General features: G+C 38.1%; 2 protein-coding genes across 3 annotated transcripts; both read right to left on the bottom strand.

Annotated features, from left to right (window-relative positions):
• Positions 1–10,234: 10,234 nt before the first annotated feature.
• dcakd (dephospho-CoA kinase domain containing) lies at positions 10,235–13,414 on the bottom strand. Of its 2 annotated transcripts, XM_084102321.1 has the most exons (6): positions 13,280–13,414; positions 13,083–13,181; positions 12,396–12,508; positions 12,108–12,311; positions 11,934–12,021; positions 10,235–11,182 (listed from the first exon to the last, which is right to left on the bottom strand). In XM_084102321.1, exons 3-6 carry the CDS (start codon positions 12,505–12,507, stop codon positions 10,897–10,899), a joined length of 690 nt encoding a protein of 229 aa, XP_083958447.1. In that variant the 5' UTR covers position 12,508; positions 13,083–13,181; positions 13,280–13,414; the 3' UTR covers positions 10,235–10,896. The 2 variants fall into 2 exon arrangements, with proteins under 2 accessions (XP_083958447.1, XP_083958448.1); XM_084102322.1 differs by lacking the exon at positions 13,280–13,414 and having other exon boundaries at positions 12,966–13,116.
• A 964-nt stretch (positions 13,415–14,378) lies between these two features.
• Positions 14,379–23,712, bottom strand: fam171a2b (family with sequence similarity 171 member A2b). The gene is made up of 8 exons (XM_084102295.1): positions 23,498–23,712; positions 22,601–22,828; positions 22,329–22,421; positions 19,990–20,142; positions 19,690–19,869; positions 19,445–19,558; positions 19,226–19,352; positions 14,379–18,086 (listed from the first exon to the last, which is right to left on the bottom strand). Exons 1-8 carry the CDS (start codon positions 23,592–23,594, stop codon positions 16,529–16,531), a joined length of 2,550 nt encoding a protein of 849 aa, XP_083958421.1. The 5' UTR covers positions 23,595–23,712; the 3' UTR covers positions 14,379–16,528.
• Positions 23,713–23,959: the final 247 nt, after the last annotated feature.

Raw genomic sequence — 23,959 nt, forward strand, 5'->3', positions numbered from 1 at the left:
CTTTTGGGTCACTGGACTGATTGTAAAGTTACGTTTGGAGAGTCTGTCCTGCGGTTTGTTGTCTACACACTGCCTTAGGGAGTATCCTAACTTAAAATGAACCCTAATAAGTGACTGTAATTTAGTTTTTTATATTATTTATGTACTATTTTAGTTTTTAGTAATATTTTGAATTAACGTTTATTTTATTTTAATTATTTTTTTCCAATTTTCATTTATAATGCTTTTGTCATTTTTATTGTTTTTTGTTTTTTAATAATTCTATTTAGCATTCATATATTTTTATTTCAGTTTTAGTCATTTTAATATTTCAACTTAAACCTATTTATTTCTATTTTCGTTAAAGTTTAAGATTTGCATCTAATATTTATATTTTATTTTATTTTAACTTTATTTCAATTACCGAAAACTGTTTTTATATTGGGTAAAATGTTTTCAAATTCAGTAAAATAGTCTACTTGAATTACATTTTAGCTTTATTTCTTTACCTTTTGATTTTAAATACCATATAATAAAGAATTTGCCTCAAACTAATTAAAAATATTGCTGCATATCTTTTGTAAGATTTTTTTTTTTTTTTTTTGGTGCCTCCAAAAATGTAACTTTTTGTTTTTTTTAGAATTTTATACTTCATCGGAATGGAACGAAACTTGGTAAAGTGAACACACTGTGTGAACACAAAAAAAAATCATGGACATGAATCGAAAAGCTTAAATGGTTCTAAAAAATAGTATTGTTGGTGGTCAAAAATGAGCGCATTTGAAATGAATGGGAGACAAATTTCATCTAGTGGAAACGTTTGGTACTGCAGCCAAACAACATCTCACTGAAAGCTAATTTTTTGAGATATAAACCTCAAATGTGGAACACAACTTGTTTAGATTTATGGCTTTGATTTTCTCACAGTTTCAGAGTAAAATGTGTTTTGGAATTTAGATTTAATATAAAATTAAAAATATATATTTTTGTGCATTTTTCATAATAATAAACTTAAACTTCTATAACTTTTTTGTTTCACTTTTCTAACTGTTTTCACTTCACAATGCGTCGTCTTTAACAAGAAACCAAACTTAAGTCTGTGCTCCAAAGCATTCAAGATTTACCACAGTTTAAGTTGGAGATTTGAATCGACCAATAACACAACCATCCAATCAATTCCCCATGGACAAAATCAAGTCCCACCCTACATTTTTTTTCTCATTCGAGGAGCTGTTTCAGTCGATATACGTCACAATAGGGAAAAAAAGACTATCGCAATTTCCATTTCATGCCGACTTTAAAATGTGGTTTACAAATCGTCATCAATGTTACATACAGTAAACGTGCCCAAAACATTTTGTGATTTGCTAAATAAACAACATGCACAAATAAAATCCCCTTTATGTGCATGCATATGCTGTTATTCTCATGAATGAGTAATATTTGTTATAAAGACAAAATCAGAACAAGAGAGATAAAGAGAGAAAACGACAGATTTTAATGATAAAGAAAAGAGAAAAGATCACAGCTAGGTATAATGAGTGTGAAATGCCACTTGTCTGGAGGGAAGGACTTCCGCCTAATCAGAGATGATCAGTGTTTCAAAACAACAGAACGAGAGAGAGAGAGAAAGAGAGAGAGAGAGAGAGAGAGAGAGAGAGGAAGGCTTGGAGCTGGCATGAGCGCCGGGAGGGATACGAGAGATGATGAGGACTGGTTATGTAAACAACAAGATGTGTAGATGTGAAGTTTAAATGACATGGTTCATTTTCAGTGACCACGGACCGATCAAAGACAGCGCACGTTTGAGATATCAAGAGGTTCATCACCACCCTTGAGGGGTTTTTAATTACATTTTTGAGCTCGTTAAGAATGTACTCCATATCTGCTCTTTCATTAATGGGAAACTCTCTCAGTTAAACGATATCATTAACTCCTAATGTCAAAGTAGGATAGCTCACAGCGATCTTCAAGACGCTAAATGGAGAAACAAGCTTAGATTTGTAAGGGTAACAGCACTAATTATAAAGTCAACTTAAAGTTATTGTAATTCCAAAGAAATCTTGATCATCTTTTATCAAAATAGAATAATGTAAAATGTGATTAGTTGATTACTTAAAAAAAGTGAAGAATCTCATTGGCTTGGGAAAATTAACTAAACAAACTGATAAAATCTCCAAATGACCTGGTTAATACCTAAAACCACAATATATTTTCTTTTATCCAGTTAACTTAGAATTGAAGTCTATGTAACTCAGAAATTTCAGATATATCCTACTCAAAAATATTTTTTGAAGTACGGCTACTTTTCATGATCCAATCAACTGGACAAATTAAGTCCTGCCTTTTTTTCCCCCCTTAGCTGAACATAATTTCATAACAAAATGGGTTTTGAATGCCATGTTGTCAAGCTTAACGTCAAAAGGAGTGTGTGGGCGCCTTCCTCTAAAATAATACCACAAATTCATGCAATCACAATCATTTGTATCTCAAGTGATGGGCGACACCAAGAAACGAGTGTCGGCAACAGATGACGCCGCCCACTGACCGCCAGATGCATATTGTTCACATAAAAAGGCATTGGACAGCTGATGTCAGGATGTCAGTTTCCATCTGTAATAATGAGTTCTTCTGAGGATAAACTGGTCACAAATCATGAGAATTGGTAAGTAGCTGTTTTACATGTAAGAGATAATGTAACCTACATACAGCAAAATATTGTATTTTTTTCAATAACAATCAGCTGGATGTAGCCTACATTATCCCACTTATTACACGGCTATAAGTAAATAATTAGACACAAAATATAAAAAAAAATTATGTTAGCTAATTAAACACAAAGCTTCCATGAAGAAAAACAGATTTGAGCCTAGACAAGTTCAAACAAGACAGACATTTCGGTCATAATGTACAGTCGTGCCACTTATTACACAGCTTTTCATCACATAAATAATGACAAGGACAAGAAATATTGATTTGAGAAGAAAATGTTTCAAAGCCACCATGAAAGTTCTTATTTTTCATTGCAGCATCTATTATAAATGAATTATCCGTTTATATTATTATTCTTTTTTTAATTTAGGTGCCTCATAATCTTTAATCAAAATAAGTTCCTCTCCCTCTTACGTGTTCACTGGCTTGAGGGCGGGGCAACCTGTCACTCACATGAGATCCACCAATAGCCAACCACAACCATCCAATCAAATCCAGCAGGACAAAATCAAGCCCCGCCCTACATTTCTTCTTGTTCGAGAAGCCGTTTCAATCAGTTATACATAATTTCTGTTTCATGCCAACGTTAAAATCTTACCTGTTTATTATCTTATAATCCATTACAATGTACAAAACAATCGTTCTAGCCGCAAGACGAACACTTCAACAATATTACTGATGTCCTCCGATTTATTTTACAGTAAATACAGTCGATAACAGAGGTGACAGATGGCACTAGCAGCTTCTGAATGAAACGAGAGAGAGAGAGAGCGTCCATCCATGGCATGATACGAGAGACATGAAAGAAGCGCTGGCAAATACCTTGCTATTGATGACATCATTTTCGGAATTCCATTATTTCGTTATTGGAAAATAGCGGACTTTCGGAATGTCGTGACCGACCCATCAGAATCAAGCATGTCAGAGAGCCAGTTATTACGTTAGATGGAAAACAGGCCCCTTCCAGTTGAAAGCCAACTTTCTTTAAGCTCATTACAAATCTGAGCACCGCTGGGAAACCCTAAAGTTGTACAGTAGGTCCCAGAAAGGGCAAATGATGACCTGGAAAGTTGCCCCACGAACACTGTGGCCTTGAGCAGGGCGTTTAACCCCAGGACTGCCCTTCGGGTAAGTGCACTGAAGTTGCAGCGCATGAAAAGAAGCGTCTGCTAAATAGCCAATAACCAAACATCAAGGAGAGGTCAGTCTACCCATAAACCCCTGCCCCTTTCCTCTGAGGGTGTCTATGTGTATCCTCAAATTAGAGTCATCACAATCAGAATGTCATCTCAGACACAAAGATACCCGCCGACGCGCACATCAAAACACGGAGGGTGGAAAACAAACAGCCGATGACTGACAGGTGAGAAAGGTAACTGTCTGCGCTCTGAACACAAACAATTCAGAGATCTGCCAATAACAGGCTTCCCGCGGGGAAAAGCATGAGGAAACATGATGATAATACATAATGCATTGCCTGTTGAGCTTTTGCCAAAGCAAATCACAATCGCGTAGAATAGAATAATCCCTTATTTTTCATGGATTAAGCTGTTAAAGATCACAGTCAGCCCTGCTAGTTAGAAGCGGTGTAAATCAGCGGATCAAGTCAGTGTGGGGTTGTTTTCATAAAGATATAGATGAAGGTGATTTTTGTGCATAAGATTGCGATGACATTTCCAGACCCCTTTGATAAGCCCAGTTTTCTTATCTCACCGAGACAGACTTGAGACTACAGCGGGACACCTGCTTACATTACCAGCGCTCTCATCAGAGACTGTGCAAGATCTTCAGTAATGTTATTTCGAGATCTTATTGATACTAGGAATCTCTGTTTAAAGTTGGGAATTGTCATATGCTAGAAAAAACCCCACAAAGTACACTTGTTAAAGTCCTCATGAAATCAAAATGGACAATTCTTGGGGTTTTTTTATGGAATATTGTAGCATTTATTCTAAATTATTTATTCATGCACATCATTATTTCTAACCCTAACCGTGAGAACATGTTAACTAATATTACCCAGTACTTATTGAGTAGGCTTAAGTACAATGTATAACATACATCACATTAAAATAAAGGGCAATCAACATTTTTACAGTGTAATTTCAGTGTTTTGCTGCTTTGCCTTTAAGACTTTCATGTAACCTCCTTTTTCACATGTGAAATGAGTTTTAGCAAATTGTTGCACTCACACATGTGCTGCTGTGGAGCTGAATTTAGTTTTTAACTGCTCCATCCTTTAATAACAGCCTCCACAACCTCAAATGTGTCAAAAACTGTGGAGATGCAGACAGAAATGATAAAACTGATAATGAAAATAAGCTTCAGCCCCTTAAATCTGTAACACTGGGATTCTTCAGAAGGATCTGCGAAATGGCAGGTTTGGTGAACTTTCATTTTACTTTTACTCTTAGTTCTTCTGGTGTTTAGCTACACTTAAAGTCTATTTAATAAGGCAAGTCATCACATTGTGGGCAAATTTGTAAAAACCCCAAGCAATAATTTTAGCCATGCAACTCCAATCTACTATATAATATTTAGAATAAAAGGTTGTCAAATAATTAGTTGTAAAACCAGTCTTTTTTTTAGTATAATTTAGATACTACTATAGATTTTATTAGAATTTTGAATGTTTTTAATTTAATTTATTTATATTTTATTTTAATTAAATATAATAAAATGTTATTGAAACCTAAATGTACTTTATTATAATAAAATATATTTTAATTTATTTTAGTTCAAGTTTTAGTAATTTTGTTGTGTTTTGTCATTTTTATGTCAATGTGGCTTATTCTTTTTTTATTTCATTTTTATTTTTCTAGTATCAAGTTAAACTAAATAAATGTTTTGAAATGTTAACTAGCTCAAATAAAATAAGTTTGTTTTCGCCATCGCTCATTTTTTAAATCGGGAATAAAATCTGACAACAATGTACAGTATCAAAAATTCAGGCTTACAAAGATAATTGGCTCTTGTAACCGTAAGGCGGGACTTCCATTCCTATAGTCGCCATTTTAAACATTGAGATGTCACTTTTAACAAAATATTGGCTTAATATATGCTATATTATGGCTTCAGTATATGCTTTTTTTTGGTCTAAGAAGGAAATTTTCTGAAAGTTACAGTATGTTTTCAACTTTTTTACTAAGCGCGGGTGCGGCCATTTGTAATTTTAATATGTCTGTCTTCTTGTGTCATTCGCTTCCAGTTATTTTTAGCTGTACAAAACACCTTACATCCGCGTTGAAAAATAAGTTGGATAGCCCCGGTTTCACAGACAAGGTTTAAACCTAGTCCCAGACTTAAATGCATGTTTGAGCTGTTTTAACTGAAAGCAACTTGCACTGAAATATCTTAAAATCTGTCACTCAGAGCCATTGTTTAGTCTCAAGATGCACACCAGTAATGTTTTTTTCTAAGGCATGTTAATAAAAGCTACTTAAAGGGATACTCCACTTTTTTTGGAAATAGGCTCATTTTACAACTCCCCCAGAGTTAAACAGTTGAGTTTTACCGTTTTCGAATCCATTCAGCCGAACTCCGGGTCTGGCGGTACCACTTTTAGCATAGCTTAGCATAGATCATTGAATCGGACAGGACCATTAGCATCTCTCTCAAAAAAATGACCAAAGAGTTTCGATTTTTTTCCTATTTAAAACTTGACTGTTCTGTAGTTACACCGTGTACTAAGACCGACGGAAAATGAAAAGTTGTGATTTTCTAGGCTGATATGGCTATACTCTCATTCCTGCGTAATAATCAAGAAACTTTGCTGCCGTACCATGAGTCCAGCAGGCGTAATGATATGACGCAGCGCCTGAAAATAGGTCTAATAAAAAAATAGGTGAGACAAACTTAGTCCCGGTCACGTTGGAAGTTACCGAGCTGGGAACTATTTTCAGGCGCTGCGTCATATCATTACGGCTGCTGGACTCATGGTACGGCAGCAAAGTTTCTTGATTATTACGTTGGAATGAGAGTATAGTTCCTAGCCATATCAGCCTAGAAAATCACAACTTTACATTTTCCGTCGGTCTTAGTACACGGTGTAACTACAGAAGAGTCAAGTTTTAAATAGGAAAAATATCTAAACTCTTTGGTCATTTTTTTGAGAGAGATGCTAATGGTCCTGTCCGATTCAATGATCTATGCTAAGCTATGCTAAAAGTGGTACCGCCAGACCCGGAGTTCGGCTGAATGGATTCCAAAACGGTAAGACTCAACTGTTTAACTCTGGGGGAGTTGTAAAATGAGCCTATTTCCAAAAAAAGTGGAGTATCCCTTTAAATGTCCTAATTTAACTAAGGCCTAATCCTGGCTTAATCTAAACCCTGTCTGTGAAACCAGGCCATAATGTGTAAAGTGGCGTGGAAACGGAGGATGGGCGTGGCTTGCTGTCTGTGATGAAGGGGCGGGGCTGGTTGTGATTGGTGGAATTATATTAGCCTCCTCCCAGACTTTTGAGTAACTCAGTTCATGTAAGTTTGCAATGTCAAGGCTTCAGGTAAACGTGGTGCAAAACAGATGAGGACATTAGTTTGTCCATCCTCTCATCGCCAATGACACCAGCAGCAGCTCAGTCTCAGTTTGACGTGAGTTCACAGAAGTCAGACGAGTAACAGATCTCACCTTTAGCTGTGAGCGAGACGCCGGCCCGCTGTGCTCAGACTGGCAGGTGGGCTGCATGTGGCTCATGTAAAGTGCCAGCTGATGGTTTATCTGCTCCAACAGCTTCCAGACTGTAAATGACAAACGGAAGCGCTGCTGGGATCTAATGTCACGTACTGTAGCTGTAATTTAGATTTACTTGATGCAGTGATTGTGTGAAATGTGCTTTCAGATTGTTCCAGAGGTGCAAATTCATGTTTCTGATATTACTATTAAACGGATTGCATATTCTCGGGACACATTAAAGGGATAGTTCAGCCAGAAATGAAAATCCTGTCATCAATTACTCACCTTCATATCTATCCAAACCTGTATGCATTTTATTATTCAGCAGATATTTTCAAAAAACTTTGGGAATCTAACAAAATCATAAGCCATTGATTTTTATTGCATGGACCTTTGTGTTTCACACAGGACTGGAATGACATGAGAGTGAGTAAATGATGACAGAAATGTCATGTTTGGGTGAACTATACCTTTAAGAGCTCAAGTAGATGCATGCAGAGCAGCATTATCCAGACAGCAACATAGTGTCGGCCCAGATCCGGGCCAGATAATGTGGACTCAACGTGTACCAGATGTGGGCCGGATCTGGGCCGACACTATGTTGCTGTCTGGGTATGTAGGTCATGTTGGTTAATTTTCTTAATGAAAATGATTACAAGTGTTGCCAAGAATTCATGGAAACACGCTTATTCACTCAAGCCCTGATGTGCACTTTTATCACCATATTTTGAGAAGTCAAATTCGGTATATCAAATAAGTTCCGGCATACACCCCGAAATCCACGCTCGCTGACAAACACACACAAAGCAGCTGTCACTTCTCATTAGGTGGGTGTTTTCCAGCTGAGTTGGTGTGATAGGGCTGGGTGACTCGACCAGCGACAGTGTGTTATGATGTGGACATACCCGCAGGCGAGAGAAAGAGTTGGGGGGGGGGGGGGGGGGGGGCATATCTACAGGACACACACACACACACACACAGTTACACCCTGTAAACGGACTCAAATGCTTCACTGTTGCCGGCCATCCCATATAAACCACAAACCTCAAACCAGCTGTGTAAGGGCGGATCTCATGAAAACCTTCATGAACATCTCTGGGTCTCCTCACAGTCAAAAGAAAAAAAAAAATGATGAAAATGCCTATTTTTAGGACCAATAAGAAATTTTCAATTATCCACCAGTTCACCATTTTCCAAAAAAAAAATTCTTCAAGGATGCATTAAATTGATCAAAAGTTATTGTAACGATTATTCAAATTCAAGATAATTACAAGATATTTAAATTCTATTTGCTGTTCTTTTGAACTTTCTATTCACCAAAGAATCTGTTTTCTTTTCCGCACATCTGTTTTCAGCATTGATAATGATTAGAAAATTGTAAAGTCTGCATAGTCTGAGTCTGATTTCCGAAGGATCATGTGACACTGAAGACTGGAGTAATGTTGCAGAAAATTCAGCTTTGATCACAGAAAGAAATGTAAAAAAAAGCTTATTTTATGATATAACAAGATAATGTAATAATAATATTTCACAATATTACTGTTTTTCCTGTATTTTTAATTACATAAATGTGTGTGTGTGTGTGTGTGTGTATATATATATATGTTAGTGCTGTTGCGATCAGTCACATCTAATATAAAAGTTTGTATGTATGTGTATATATATATATACATATATATGTGTGTGTATGTATACACACGCAAATATTATATATTTACAAACGTTTACGTTAGATGCAAATAATCGCAATTATTCGGTTTGACAGCACTATATACAGTGTGTGTATATATATATATACATTTTGAAGTATTAAAAATGCAACTGTACTTTGTAATTAATGGGGAAAAAAAAGACTTCTGGATGCATTAATGAGAATTTTTGTGGGAAATGTGCTCAATCGGGATAAAAAATAATGTCATCACTATGCAAAAAAAAAAAAAAATTAGGCTTCATTTTGTTTATGCCAAAATTCTAATTTCTTATTTTGTTTCTTGTGATTTTTGCGGTTGATATTTCTGTGAATTTCACTTGAAAGTAACATTTCTCAAAGTGACAGTGTTCAAAAAGTTTACTTTTCACTCTAGTTACTTTACATCTTGATATGCAGACGTTTGATTCTGTTTCAGATGAACATAGACTAAAGCACTCTGACAGGACTGCTCTCTCTCTCTCTCTCTCTCTCTCTCTCTCTCACACACACACACACACACACACACACACACACATCATCCATTCCATTAAGACAGATGCACAATCTTAAAACCTTGACCATCTCTCTCTCTCTCTCACACACACACACACACACACACAGAGGTCTTACTGTGCAGGGCCGCTGGCCCGCGTCACTCTGTGTTAGCATAAGAACAGCTTATTAAAGTCAGAGAACATCACCATGGGCCAAGCCTGAAGATGAAGCGAAGTGAGTGAAGAAGACGGAGAGAGAACTCACAACTGCCATATCTGTCTGTGTGTCCGTCTGATGCACATGTATATTACTCATGTTTACACTGCGAGAGGAACATATACTCTTACTACTGTAGCTGCATCAACTAAACCTGCTGCTTAAGAGATCTGAAAATATACCACTGAACCAACCCAAATATGATCATTTATACCTACAAAACTATTTTTATAGGTTAAATCAGGTCAAAATTAGCTCTTTAAAGTAACAAATGCAGGTTACCACAACAAAAACTTGCATAATTCTCCCATCTGGACTTATATCAATAAATATTCAGAACAACACTCTGACTTTTGCTTATGTCAAAGTGTGATTCTCCTGTTGACACGTAAATAATTACCCGTTTTACATATGCAAATCACTGCATGGGTCATTTAGCATCAGGAAGAGTGAATTTAGTACAGCAGATGATGTTGTGTTCCGTTTAATTAGATATAGATCAAAATATGATGTTCACAAAGAGCAGCAGAAGATACTGATACAATTGTTCCATTTTATGAAAGCGTGAATTCATAATTAACAAATAAATGTGTTGAGGTAAAAAAAAAGAAAAAAAAGTTGCATTGTTGTCAGTTCTATTTTATACAATAGGTTTCATTTAAGATGAATCACAATTATAGTGTTGATAGTTACGCAGCCTGTGCTTTTGCTCTACTGTGCTATGATGGCGCTAGAGGTCCCGTACAATCCGCAGAAATCACATAACACAGCTGCGTACAGTAACCGTCAATATGGAGATTTCATAGATGTAGCTCAGGCTGCAAACTAGCTGTCGGTGGTGAGGTCAAGTGAGGTTAGACATCCAATAAAACCCTAACAGAAAACTTAAAAATGTTGAAATATAAAATCCTATTCTTTATTGTTTTCAATTTAAATTCTGTCATCATTTACTCGTCATCATGTCATTCCAAACCTGTATGAGTTAGGCGTTAGATTAAGCCAGGATTAGACTTTCATTAGTGTGAAAGTCAATGGGGTCCAATGTTGTTTGGCATTCTTCAAAAAGCAAGGAATGCATAGAGGAGTAAATGATGACAGATGTTCAGTTTTGTTTGAGTTCTGTATGTTTGCTAAGAGACGAGCAGTCTGACTGTATACAGGAACAGACCGCCGAGCCCGGCGACGGCTGCCACGGCGACCGCCCTGACGACCAGAAACTCCATGGAGTCCTCCAGCTTGGTGTGCAGTCGCAGGACCTGTCTGTGAGTGTCCTCGCGAGAGCCCGAGTTCTCGATCACGTGACTGGCCAGTCCACGCTTCTCTTTGAGGGGCATCTGAGCGCCAGCTCTCTTTTCGGCCTCCTCCTGACTCAGACCATCCCTCTGCATGAGTCGGGACAGCTGCGTCGCCGGATCACTGCCAAAATACACACTCGTCAGGGGGAGATCTCAGTGTTGGCTTACACTTGGAAACACTTTACAGTGTCCTTGTTACATAAGTTACATGTACTTACCATAGTAATAACAGTAAATAATGCATAAATACATGCAACTAACCCTCAACCAAACCCTAATCCTACCCTAACCCTATAGTAAGTACATGTTGTTAATTAATATTACTCAGTACTTCAAAATATAATTACACTGTAACAATGACACCTTAAAATACGTAGAGAGTAATATTTTGGTTTGGTTTAGGATTATTTACTTGTATTTATGCATAATTTACTGTTATTACTATACTATAGTAAGTACATGAAGTACTACGTCACCTTAAAATAAAGTGTTACCCATAAAGTGTTACCTAAAACTATTAAAAAATCATCGCAAAACTGGAAAAGTAAACGCAAACATACATTAAATTTAGAAATTGGCAGCCGAAAAAAGTTTGTTGAAGTACTAAAATTACTAAAACTAAAACAAATATGAAAAAAATATAAAGGAACATTAAATTACTAAAAAGTAAACTAAAATTAAAATGAAAACCTATAGAATACAAATAAAAGCTAATTCAAAATATTAATAAATATTATATTGGTATATAAATCATAAAATAACATTATTATCTGCGTTAAAAACTACTTTAAAGTAACCAACCCAATCTGACTCTGACGATTTATGAAAAATAGAGAAACTAAAAGATATAAAAATGTATATGTATATCATACCAGTATACGACAACAGTGTGGGTTAGGAACCGAGTGAGACGTCGAGTTTCGAAAAGCAGCGGCACATCCAAAATCACATACCTGTAGCCTAAAGAACAAACACAAGCGTTTATTCACGAGACTCATGCTCGATACTCATAATCTGCTTTGTTTTATGCATGTGTGTGAGTGTACCTTTAATGAAGTACAGCAATATTTGTTTGATCATTTCTTTATGTATTTCTGGGTGTGTGATGGAGTTCAGAAGTCTTCGTTTCTCTGGGTTGGAGAAGATTATCTGTCCCAGTTTCTGTCTGTCAATCTCGCCATTGTCCAACAAAATTTCCTGTCCAAAGTGCCGCAAAATCAGTCTGTACGCTGGGCTCTGGGGCTTCACCACTGAAGCACAGAGAAAAATCACACAAATAAAGCACACATATATACACATACACATATACCATATATAAAAACAGTACTAAACACCTTTTCGGGCAACCAGATCTGCATCGATGACAGGACAGCCCAGCTCTTTGAGCTGAGAAGACACTGTGCTCTTCCCTGAGGCGATCCCTCCGGTTAACCCCACCAGAAACATGCTGAAACATACAGAAAGCATCATTTACCCATTATCATTTACAGTATGGGGCTCAAGAATATTGATCATTGGCGCTCTCTAGCGGCCACCATTGGAACTTCAATTGAAATTTGGGCTCATTAATATGCATTTATAAGAGCAGTAGGAAACATGACAGACTCAAACAACATTTCTAATAATAATAACTAACATTATGATTGTTGAATTGTTTATATCTGTACATTGAGCGGTAAAACACAAGTTAAATCAGTTGAAAATTTTGCTTGGCTTATAATCACTCAAACCACAATAAGAATGTGATTATAAATGTTAATAAACACTACTGACATTTTAAAATGTTAAAAATATACAGAAAACGCAGTTACCCAACAGCAATGACCTACTTCATATGCTGTAAACAGAGATTATAAAAGCGTTTCTGCATATAACGTTACATTTAAACGAAAATAAAGACGAACCTCAAAGAAACCCCAAAACACAAATCTCGCGCTTAATGGAAGGTTTCTAAAGGGTTTGACGACTCTTTAATAATACTAGATAAATATATTCCCATTATTTGTGTGCATAACATTGACCTGTTCGCTTGAAAGCAATGCTTTTCTCTTCCTCCTCTTGGTAAATCATTCAACACAGAACATTAGCGCCATCACGAGGCCTGGAGCGCGATGACAAGTCTGAGAATGTGAAGTACACATTTTAAAGTGAAACTTCTACATCTTCTCCCATTCATAATGGTTGATTAATCCCTGCCTGAACCAACAAACTGGTTTACCATTGGCTGTGGTATGTGTAACCGCCTTGGTTAGGTTATGTGAAGGACGACTCACGGGATAACTTCTTTTCCACAATTTATTGGCTCCTGTAGAACACAATGCACATTAATTGCCTTCTGGCTTCCTCTTACTGCACTTCTGCTTCCCTCAGCAGTGCAAAACGAGACTGAGGGAGACGGAGCACTACGGAAGCTTAGGAGGTACAGAAAGGATAGTGTGCAGGTAGGGTCATTTCCACAGGAAACATTCACAAAAATAAAGATAAATAAAGAAAACTCAATGAGATAAAATTCACAGATATTCAATAAAATAAGAATTATTAAAGTGCATTTTTAACTCCGTTACATATGTATGCAATGAGAGGCAGAAGGCCTAAAGTATGTTGAAGCAAGAGTAGAAATGGCTGATTTCCAAGAGGCTTTATTGAACAACCTTGCTCTATTCTGACATTTAGTCGTTTTATTATCCCACTGCTGTAAGCTTGGTAGATGCTGGATCAGTCGTCTTTTAATCTACAACTCTTGGTTGTGTGGTCCATATTTTTAACCATAGATCGCACGATTCACACCACCCTGCCTTAGAGATGAAACACAAACACAGATGGTCAACCTTGAACTGGTCAAACACACCTGCATCTAGTTTAAAGTGAGCATGCAGACTTTGATTAGCAGCTCTGACCATGTTTAATTAGAGCTAGAAATTCAGAGAAAAGTCTTTGCTTTTTTAAGCTTTCCCTATGATAAGGCGTGGAAATATCATATGATTTAGATCAAATGTTATCAAGACAACCAGACTTTCAGGAAAAAAAGCATTTGAATTCTGGGTAAATAAAATGTATTTCTATCAGTATCTAGTCTCACAGGTCATTATTGTGAAATCTTTGTGTGAAATTTGTTCATATTATTTAAAAAAGAACATCACATCAATGCAATTCCTCTACATTTTTGTAGTGATCCATTGCATTGCATTATATGCGGACAATGAAAGTTAAAAATAAACGTATATACTCAAAAGATGATTGACAGCTTATCTGCTCTGTAGACCAAAATTTCAGTTTCATATTTAATACAAGCAGAAATGAAGGGAAAAACCCACAAGAAATGGAATTTCTTTATTTTATAGCACATGACTTTCGGACACCTCAGAAGTGAAACAGTCCATTTCACATGTGATAGGATATTATGAACAAATTATAAAATTGCAAAAGATCCATCTGACATGATTTTAGAACAATTAAGCAAAGCTGTTGTGCACAATGGAAACAACATCATAATATCATCAGAGCCATATTCATAATCAGTCAAAGAGAGAAATATTTACACAGTACAGAGGGAAATGTGTTTTAGAGCACCACATGTACATTGACAAAGGCATATCGAGATCTCCTGTGTAAATTACCCACAGGTTGTGAACAAAATCTGAAGAGATGTAGGAAGTGAATGGCTTTTGATTTCAGCTCTTATTGGTTTGAGTAAAACTCGTGCTAAAAAGAGTGTGCACTAAACTCAGTGAAACTGTGTGAGTTTTTATACATTGTGAGACTATGTAAGGATTAGGGGTTTCAGCACTTACAGTAGATAATCCTCTGTAGAATTCCACAACAACAGCTACTACACTTTAGATTTTAAGTCTCACACTTAATCGCCAACTTTGTGATGAATAATCCAGAGCTTAACCTCAGTTCCAGTCAAGTTTAAGGAAGAAGGGAAGGGTTGCCAAACAAGTGACACACATATGAGACATGTTGCAACAGCGCTGTCATTTGCTGTGAGTTGACAGTCATTGCAAGAGACAGCATTAATCACTGGTCTACATGTGATTGGCATCAGATCAACATGAGCAGAGCTATTTTTGTTAAAGTCTCTTTCTATCATGTTTGATAGTCATCAAATAGCTCTCGAGTATCTCAGCCGTACGGTACCCTGTAAATCTGCCTTAATTATTCATAAAATGTTGCGTAAAGTGTTGTGCTTGTTTTGATGATGGTTAACACGAGTCAAATAATAATGTTTTTTTTAAAAATTGTACATAGAAAAGTAACAAATTAAGAAGTGTCATAAATTACTAGCTTTTAATATCTGAATGGCTTTTTAAAATGAGCAAAGTCAGATTTTTTTGTCACAGTCAATGCAAGTTACAGACAGCGTGAATATTAACAGCGCTGGGAAAGTTTTGGCCTGTAAACTGGTATAGAATATTTCAAATTGGCATTTGAAATTTTGGCAAATTTCTTCCCATTAGGCATCAATATAAGATGCATCTAGTATCCACCTTCATGCTTGAATAGTGTCTATTTTAATTTGTTGGCATAAAAAATCTGTTGTCCTATACTAGTTTTCTCATGCACATATAGGCTATCATACATATACACAAAATGCAAATTGCTCTCTTTTAAACAAATGAAAGGCCGACTAAAAATGCTAATTGTGGGGAATATACATTAATTTCTACTGTATCACAGTCAATGCATTGAAAAACCTAATTTGGAATCAGCTTTTCCTAAACAAATCTTCAAGTGCTAGGTTTAAACTATGTGCATTGGAGTGAAAAATTCATATTACAATAAATCAAAATGCATTATGTAATAACTTACAGAAATTGCTATAACATCACATCACACATAAATGTGAACATAAAAAGCCTTAATATAATTTTCCTCAATCTACTTAAGATAATTAAGGACTAACGGTAAAAAATCTGGAATGTTTGAAATCTGAACTGTAAATTTCAGATGGAAGATTGAATGAGGAATTGACATCAAAATTATGAGTGTTGAAGGTAGAAGAACGAAGGGATACCAATAAATATACTGCATTAGAACATAAGGAAACAGGTCTCTAAAGTTTAACATGAAGTTGTGGAGACATCAAGTTCTTGATCCAACATATTAAAGACACAAGCTAAAATCCATCCATTCAAAAAGTTATTTATCCCCAAATCATTGAGAGTGAAAAGGTACTTTTGGATCCAGTAGTTTGTAAGAGTCTAATTGGTTTGGAAATGACCGTAGACTGTAAGACAAAGTCTTCCTCTTTGTGTGTTGATGTGTTGTGCTTTATTTGAATGCACTCGCCCTTCTTCTTTTTTTGGAAACGTCTATCAAATTATCAAGACACAAATAATCAAGTCTGTGTGTGAGCATTTTTGGATGACATTTGTAAAACTTTCAATTCGAGTCATTATCAATTCGAACACATCTTAAGTTTGTCTAATTGGTCAAGGCAGCTGCTGGGATTGATTTTCTCACTCTACTTCTTGGCATTAAACACCATAAGTGGGCGCTCTTCAATACGCTGCCAGGGACTTTTCTTGTTCTCATCTTTATCGTCAAGGTCGTTGTCATCTTCTGGGCTGGTGACAGAGTCACGTTGTGTTTCGCTGTTGCTACTACGTGAGCTGTTCCCTCTGCTTCGACCCCTTCTCGGCATTGAAGACCCCCTTGGTTCCTCGGGACCGTCATCCAAAAGAGGGGTCAAAGGGTTTTCCAGTGGCGAACTGGCCCCCATGCGGCTCACTCCTCCACTGAGGTCCAGAGGGTCATGATAGGTTGGTTTAAAGTAGTGTTTCCCGCCACTTGTACCGCTGTTTCCTCCATGGCCCTTGCGTCCGCTTCCGTGGTGTTCCTCTTTGGTCTTGCGACCGGACGCGGATTTGCGCTCATGTTGGGTATCATGGAGACTTGTATCGCCGTTCCGGTCCTTACTGCTCCCGGCAGGGGCGCTCAATGTGCTTTGTGCGCTGTGGTTTCCGCTGTGCGTGCCTCCATGGCCGAGATCAGCACCTACATCTATGTATGAGTGGCGTACGTGAGCGTTGGCACGGCCGTCGAGTGATATGAACCAGGCACGAGGGTGTTGCTTCACCCCCAGCTCCAGAAGCTTCTTCTCTGTGAGGGCTTGTAGCTCCCCATTCATCTGCGAAATGGTGGAGTCGTTGAACAAAACAGGGATGTGAACCGGTCCTGGTGTTCCACTTGAGGGCCAAACACTATCATCTGAGCCTGCTGGAGATGCACCTTGCTGGGCTTCTGAATGACCTGAACCAGGGGTCTGGCCTTGGTGGTTTTGGCCTTGAATCCCGCTGCTGGTTCCCTGTGAATTCTGTCCGTCTCTGTCTGCCTGGTTTGCTCCATCCTTTCCCTGATCTGTGGCACCGAACTCTGACGAGAGCCTCATGTAGTGGGCCGGGATCACAAGAGTTGGTACCATAGAACGGTACATATTCTCCTTCATCTGATCCAATGAGCTGCAGAATATAATCTGACCTGGTTGCGTGTTGAGTGACGTTGGACGAGCAAGGTGATCTGGCCCTTGCAAAACCTGTGAGTACTCCGGTGGCTTGTCAACAATTGGTGGAGAAGGCGGATCAGACGTGTAGCCGCGGTTATCATTGACAACGTGCCTCCGGCGATAGTCATCCTTCTCGCCAGGGCTGTAGTTGAGGCCGTAGTCCTCATGTAGAAGATTGCTGTCCAGATTGCTTGTATCTGTGGATCGATGAACCTTCATGGGGAAACTCTCTGCATTTCTTTGGGCTCCTTTGGACTGCTTGGTCTTAGAGGAATGCCGAAGCTTATGGGCAGGAATGTTTCTGGTAAACTCTTCCCGAGCACTCTTGAAGGCATGGGATGGGGATCCCTCGGATTTGTTGGCGTCCAAGTTACCATTGGAGGCAGCGGGTTCAGCATGGCCACCACAGATGAGGTTCAAGTGGGACATGGAGGTGCCTTGGTCCCGCTTGGATCCGTTCAAACCAGATGGAGCTTGAATCTGTTTCTGCTGCCGTCGGGGCTTCAGACACCTTCGTCTGGAAAATAAATGTTGACATTTAGTAATATTGTAACATGTATCTTATAATCAACCCAGGTTCAGAGGGAAAACATGCCTGTGGTGACATTTCTGCAAAATGATTTTATAGTACATCGTTTCTCACGTTTCACAATATTTTCAAAGGGAAATGTCCTGTGAGTGGTGCTAAAAGCGTGTTCAGTTTTATTCAAAACTGATTAACATGAATCTGGCAATGTTGTTGGTTGTTGTACATATCGTGGCAGTTGAACTTAAATGTGTGGTGCTAAATGATTAATGCTAATGCGTTTGAAACTAAAGTACCACCTACACTAACCGAAAATGTTAAGCAAACGTAAGATGAAAATGCATTTGCTGAAGCAACCATGCCATTTTAGTTTGCAAATTTCAAAACGTATTTGTTTACAAATCATACACAAGGTAAAAGTGTTTTGAACATTGTGTAAGGAACTTTATTAATCAGTAATCTGCCCCTTAAATCAAAATTTGTGAGAAATGGATTAAACGTTGCTGGTGTTTTACTGCCACTAATGTTCATTTCAGCTGGAAACTGCAGTGAATTTTATGTATCATAGACTGTGATAAAAGATGGACAGCACGTCTCCGCTTCCGTCCACTGTAGAAAAATGAAGCCAAAATATCCCAGTTCAGGAAACATTTTGTTTGGAGCCCGAGTCTGTGCAGAAGTGATCAGGACCCGCGGCATCAAGGCCCCGCCCTCAATCGCAAGCACAGCTGTCAATCATGATGTTCCCTTTTTATCGCATCAAAAAACGAACTAAAACCCAAACTTATTTGGAAAACGAACACTTGAACATACATCTGTGTGATGAGAACTACCTAAAATGACAATAAACAATCTTTGGGAAAAAAATCATTTGAAATGTAATTGAATTTTTTAGTTTGGCTTGCATCCCATTAGCTTTACATTGAGAGGGTGGGGTTTGAGACCTATACTGCAGTCAGCCACCAGGGGGCGATCGAAATGCTTTGGCTTCACTTTTCAGGACGTGTGCGGCACACTTGGTATGTATAAATATGTTTTTGTATTTACAAAAAAATGTAGGAGGAGGCATGTTCTTTAAATGAGCCTATTTTGCTTATAATAACACATGATTTAGACAAACAAGTACACACCTGCAGTAGTAGAGTAGGACACAGAGTAACACTAGTACCAGCAGTGCCAGAGATCCCAGGATGGACAGCAGGAAGAAGGTGTGGTAAGCTGTGATGTCCCTCAGGGCTGGGTGAGACAAACCTGAGCCTAGTGTTCAAATACAAAGCATGCTCAGCATTTGTGTGCATTTTTTTTTTTTTTTTGGCATGAACCAATGCGGTTGCATTTGAGTATATTACCTGCTGAAGAGCGGAAGGCTGCGATCCAGTAGCCAAGCTGGGAGGCAGTGAAGTCCCACGTTAGCTGTGATCCCTCTCGAGTGATAAATCCTGTTCCATTTCGTACCCATAGTCCTAGGGAACAAACACATAGCATTATTTACAAAATGATGAGCTAGCATTGATTGGGCTTTAGCAGGACTTTCTGGAGGACTTTGGTAAATAAAAGCATGTCTTTAAGGTGTCTTAAGCATGACAGTACATACCTGTCTTGGTGTCGTACATCCATACAGGAATGCTGGTGGCAGATCGTATGCGAGTATCAGAAGGCAGAGGCACGGAGATATGAACGGGCTCGGTGACCTCAACCGCTCGACCCTCGCGGTCAAACAGTTGTGCACTGACCGCTGCTATCGTTGTCAGGTCCGTCCAGCCACTCTCTCCTCCTTAGCACAGTTACACCATCATAAATATACTGTATTGTCTACAGATCTCTTTCATACTGCAAGACTCTCTTATCTCACAATTTTTAGTCTTATATAGAAAGACTGTAGTGTTTTTCGGACCTGTGTTGTTTGGTTCCAGAGCGAGTGGGTAAGGGAATGAGTTGATTTCATTCTGCTCTCTGGCTGTTGTTAAAACTGCGGTCAGTTCTGTGTAGGAGGAGTTAAACTGTAGGCTCCGCCTTGGAACTTGCAGCCATGGCTGGCTCCGCCCACCTGGAGGTTTAAACAGTAATAGAGTACATTAGCGCCCGCCCACTTTTTCAGCGACACTGGTTTCGGAAGTATTTTTTCCATTCATTTGTCACATAGGGATTTAAAAAAAGTATTTTTAAGACAATCAGCTATGAGGTGAATCACTACAAACTTTAATTTGAAACAAGTTTTTGAAAATGGGACAAAAATACAAATACAAGATTGTGTACTTAACGTATTTAGTGATGGAAAGAAGTACAATGAAGCATTGCGAACTGCATAATCGAATTAACAAAACGATAGAGAAACATAAAACTACTCAGTTACAAATAATGATTATATATATATATAAACAATATATTTAAAATTTATAGCAAAATATGCATATATATACAAACATTTAAAGCAACACTAAAGGTGATGATACACAGGGCAACTTTTTGAGCAATGTTGTTGGGCAATGTTGTCATCAACGGGCAACCAGATGAGAGACAGGGCCCACGACCGATCTAAATTATCCAGATAGAAATTTATTGCCCATCTCCAATGGGAAAGTGCCCTAGCAACAATTGCTCGGCAAGATTGCTCAAAAAGTTGCCCTGTGTATCATCACCTTAAGGAACTTTTCCTCTTCGGTCGCCCTACAGGTTGGAAGAATTGTCGGAATTGTCCATTACCGCTGTCGTAAATAATTTCGCCTCCCGCAGCCTAATGTCACACACACACTCGCTGTTTATCCAGCACCGGCTTTGAATGAACGATGTCCACAGACAAGGTAGAGTATGTTGCATGATTTCATGAAAGTATGATGTATTGCGACATCAGAAACGAAGAAAAACTAAATAATGACTATTTTAACGCTTGACGTAAAGCAAGTCAAATTTGTAGTTTTCTTATGCCTCATTCGAACTACAGAAACGCGACCCGGTTTGGCAAACTTGCATAGTGCGGTTATAGCCGATATAGGGCTGCAAAGCGAATCCAGAAGTGCCTTTCACCCTGTTACGACTTGATGAACCACTGATACGATTTTGGAAACATTATTTTAAGGTAAAAAATGTTACTTAGTGTTGCTTTAAGTATTTTGAGAGCGTAGAAAGATCGACTCGATTACATCATTCACAGTGCTTCATGGGAGTGGACTGAGCTTAAGAGTGTTGCTTGTTTCGACTCTCTGATTGGTGGAATTTTCTGTGCAGCATCATGGGAAATGTAGTTTTTCACCACACAAATTCCACTGTTAAACACGATTATTTTAAAACTAAGTTGAAATTATGTGGGATGACGGCTTCAACAGAAGCAAATACCATTGATTAACAACCTTGTAGCTCACAGTAGGTCTGTCTTTAAAGGTTTATAAGTTATCATTCAAAATCAGTTTCAATTTCCGGAACCCGATTGTAGGACTCTATAACTTTTATTATAGAGATTAATATGACACATAATTAAAAAGTCTTTTTTCACATTATTTGGAGACTTTGAAGTCACACAGAAATGTTCATTAATGGCCAAAACTGAAATGGACCAGAACAGAATGTTTACACAATCTTTTTCAAAAATGTTCCTTTTTTGATGTTTTGTATGGGTATACAATATTTTTATACAAGAGTTTGTGTAAACCAACATTATTATATGATTATATAGTAGACTGAATTCTTAAGTTTGGAAACCAAGTGTATTTTGGCATGGAAATGTCTTCTAATGACAACTAAGGCCATCTCTGCGTTGGATAAAAGCATATGCTAAATCACTAAATGTGATGTATGCTACATAGCTGGGTTCCCAGATAGGCAATTCACGTCCTTTGTTCTAATATTTTGTGAAATGTAAGCCTCTCCAAAGCACGTCACAGAAAACCTTACAATGGCTGTCTTTACTCCACAATATATGCCCTATGATTATAGAGGAATTGGAGCAATTAGATAGCAGATTCAGATGCCAAAAGATTCTGTAATGGCATTAGAATATTTCTGCTGTTGCTATGGTGACAGCTGCAGGAAACTGAAGTGTCAGGTTGACATAAGCTGGAAGCTTTAAGGAGAAGAAAATATTGATATATGGACACATGCCATGCATGTGCCGACTCAATGTCACTTTTTCGTAACCCACAATCCTCAATAATAATCGTATATTTTGTGATATGGATTTTGTGATAATCGTGTGTATATATATACAAGTTGCTTTAAAGGTCACAGATGTTTTCTTACTTGGGGAGCCATGAAAGACCTGGATGACATCATCATATAGGATCAGTGTGCCAGGCTTCTGGGCCATCAGGTAAAGACTGACAGAGGCATATACTAACAGAGAGAGAGATTTGTTTTAAAAAAGTCAAATAAAATGGGCACAGATGTCTGTTATGCCACACTGATGGACATCAATATAAACTTCACTTACAACATATCAGAATTAGCAGATGTCAATGACAAGATTTTTACAAGATGTATAATGTATTCTGTTTAGGTTAGTGTTTACTCACAGGGTACGCGGCTGGCGTGCCATGGCACTGAGCTGGTGAGGTAATCTCTCTGAGATGCTGTAATGATTACCCATGTTCCTGTGCGGTACAGAAAGCTGACCACCTGTACGCCATCACTGCCTGCTTTGCTTTGTGCCAGCACACTCTGGTTCCCATGAACCGTAATAGCAGCGTTGGACAGGGGTGAAAGATCACCGCCGTCAAACACCTGGACCCTCACCTGCACCTCTGAGAGGGATAAAACAAGTTCACATGACCAGATGCATGGCAATAGCATTACCAGACATATTTACGTTCAGAAATAGGAAGTCGAACATCAAATATGATAAATGGTCCTTTTAACCTATTAGATGATGCACTAAAAGATCCAATGGGTATAGAAACCTCTTAGATTTGAACACAGACAGCTTCATGATTCTCATTTAAAAAAAAATGAGGCAGCTCTCAAACAGCATTCACAGCCCACTCTGGAACAATAGCATGCAATCATATAGACAGCTGAAGTAATAAATAAGCACACTTATAATGCGCCTGTAATGAGCTGCCAATGGGCCTCAGTAAATCTTAGATTTGCATAATTGACAGGCACACCAAAAGCTGTTTAGATTCAATATGATTTTTCGTGCAGCCAATAGCTTAGGAATTTCTAACAGGGAAAGGCCAGTGTTGCAATAATATGCACTTATTGTTTCTGGTCTTTAAAGCCATGCGATGCATTTAGAGTAAAATTCGTCAAAATCTGCTTTTCAGAATTTGCATTTAGCAATCAGAGGCTGATGCATACAAATAATATGCGTTTGCATTTATATTTAGCTCGTTTGCTCGATGTTTTACAAATAAAATAGCCCACCACTCCCTCATCCAGACCCGCTATGCGCCCCTTTATTCTCTACTCACCGAGAGCTTCCCTTTCAGGGATCGATTTGCCAGCTATCCCTTTAAAACTGGACAAAAATAGAAAGAAAAGAAAACGAGAGACCAAAAAAGATGGCATTTTCAAAGCTACATCGCTGTTTCCACCTCGTCAGCCATTTGTGTATGTGTTTTTTCAGACATGGTCGCCAGCATCCTTCTGTGTGATGCGGGATGCTGCGCTGCCGCCTGTCATTGTCAGTGGAAGAGGAAAAACAGCGGCCTCGTGTGGTCAAATTGAGCGGTGCTTTTAAAAAAATCACACCACATCAATATTGTTTGTTTTGGGAATCTGTTCTGTTTGCATAAAGGGGACTTCTTAAAACTAGGAGTACACCGTGGTCCGGACCTCGGTGTTTTTCTGAGGTATATATGATAAAGGTTGTGAAATAATTGCCTAGTGAGAGGTTCTCCGGACCATTAATGTCTGGTTGGCGCAAGTTGTCA

The sequence above is a fragment of the Abramis brama genome (assembly GCF_963993115.1).
Source record: "Abramis brama genome assembly, chromosome: 24".
Taxonomy (NCBI): Eukaryota; Metazoa; Chordata; class Actinopteri; order Cypriniformes; family Leuciscidae; genus Abramis; species Abramis brama.

Bases quoted from the DNA above. Each gene is read 5' to 3' on its own strand.
- dcakd (XM_084102321.1), bottom strand. From the start codon at position 12,507: ATGTTTCTGGTGGGGTTAACCGGAGGGATCGCCTCAGGGAAGAGCACA. The intron at 12,022-12,107 runs GTACACTCACAC...TTTGTTCTTTAG, and splicing joins ATTGCTGTACTTCATTAAAG to GCTACAGGTATGTGATTTTG. The intron at 11,183-11,933 runs GTATGATATACA...GTATTTTGGCAG, and splicing joins CACACTGTTGTCGTATACTG to TGATCCGGCGACGCAGCTGT.
- fam171a2b (XM_084102295.1), bottom strand. From the start codon at position 23,594: ATGCCATCTTTTTTGGTCTCTCGTTTTCTTTTCTTTCTATTTTTGTCC. The intron at 22,829-23,497 runs GTGAGTAGAGAA...TATCCCTCTCAG, and splicing joins CCCTGAAAGGGAAGCTCTCG to AGGTGCAGGTGAGGGTCCAG. The intron at 20,143-22,328 runs GTAAGAAAACAT...TTAAACCTCCAG, and splicing joins GGTCTTTCATGGCTCCCCAA to GTGGGCGGAGCCAGCCATGG.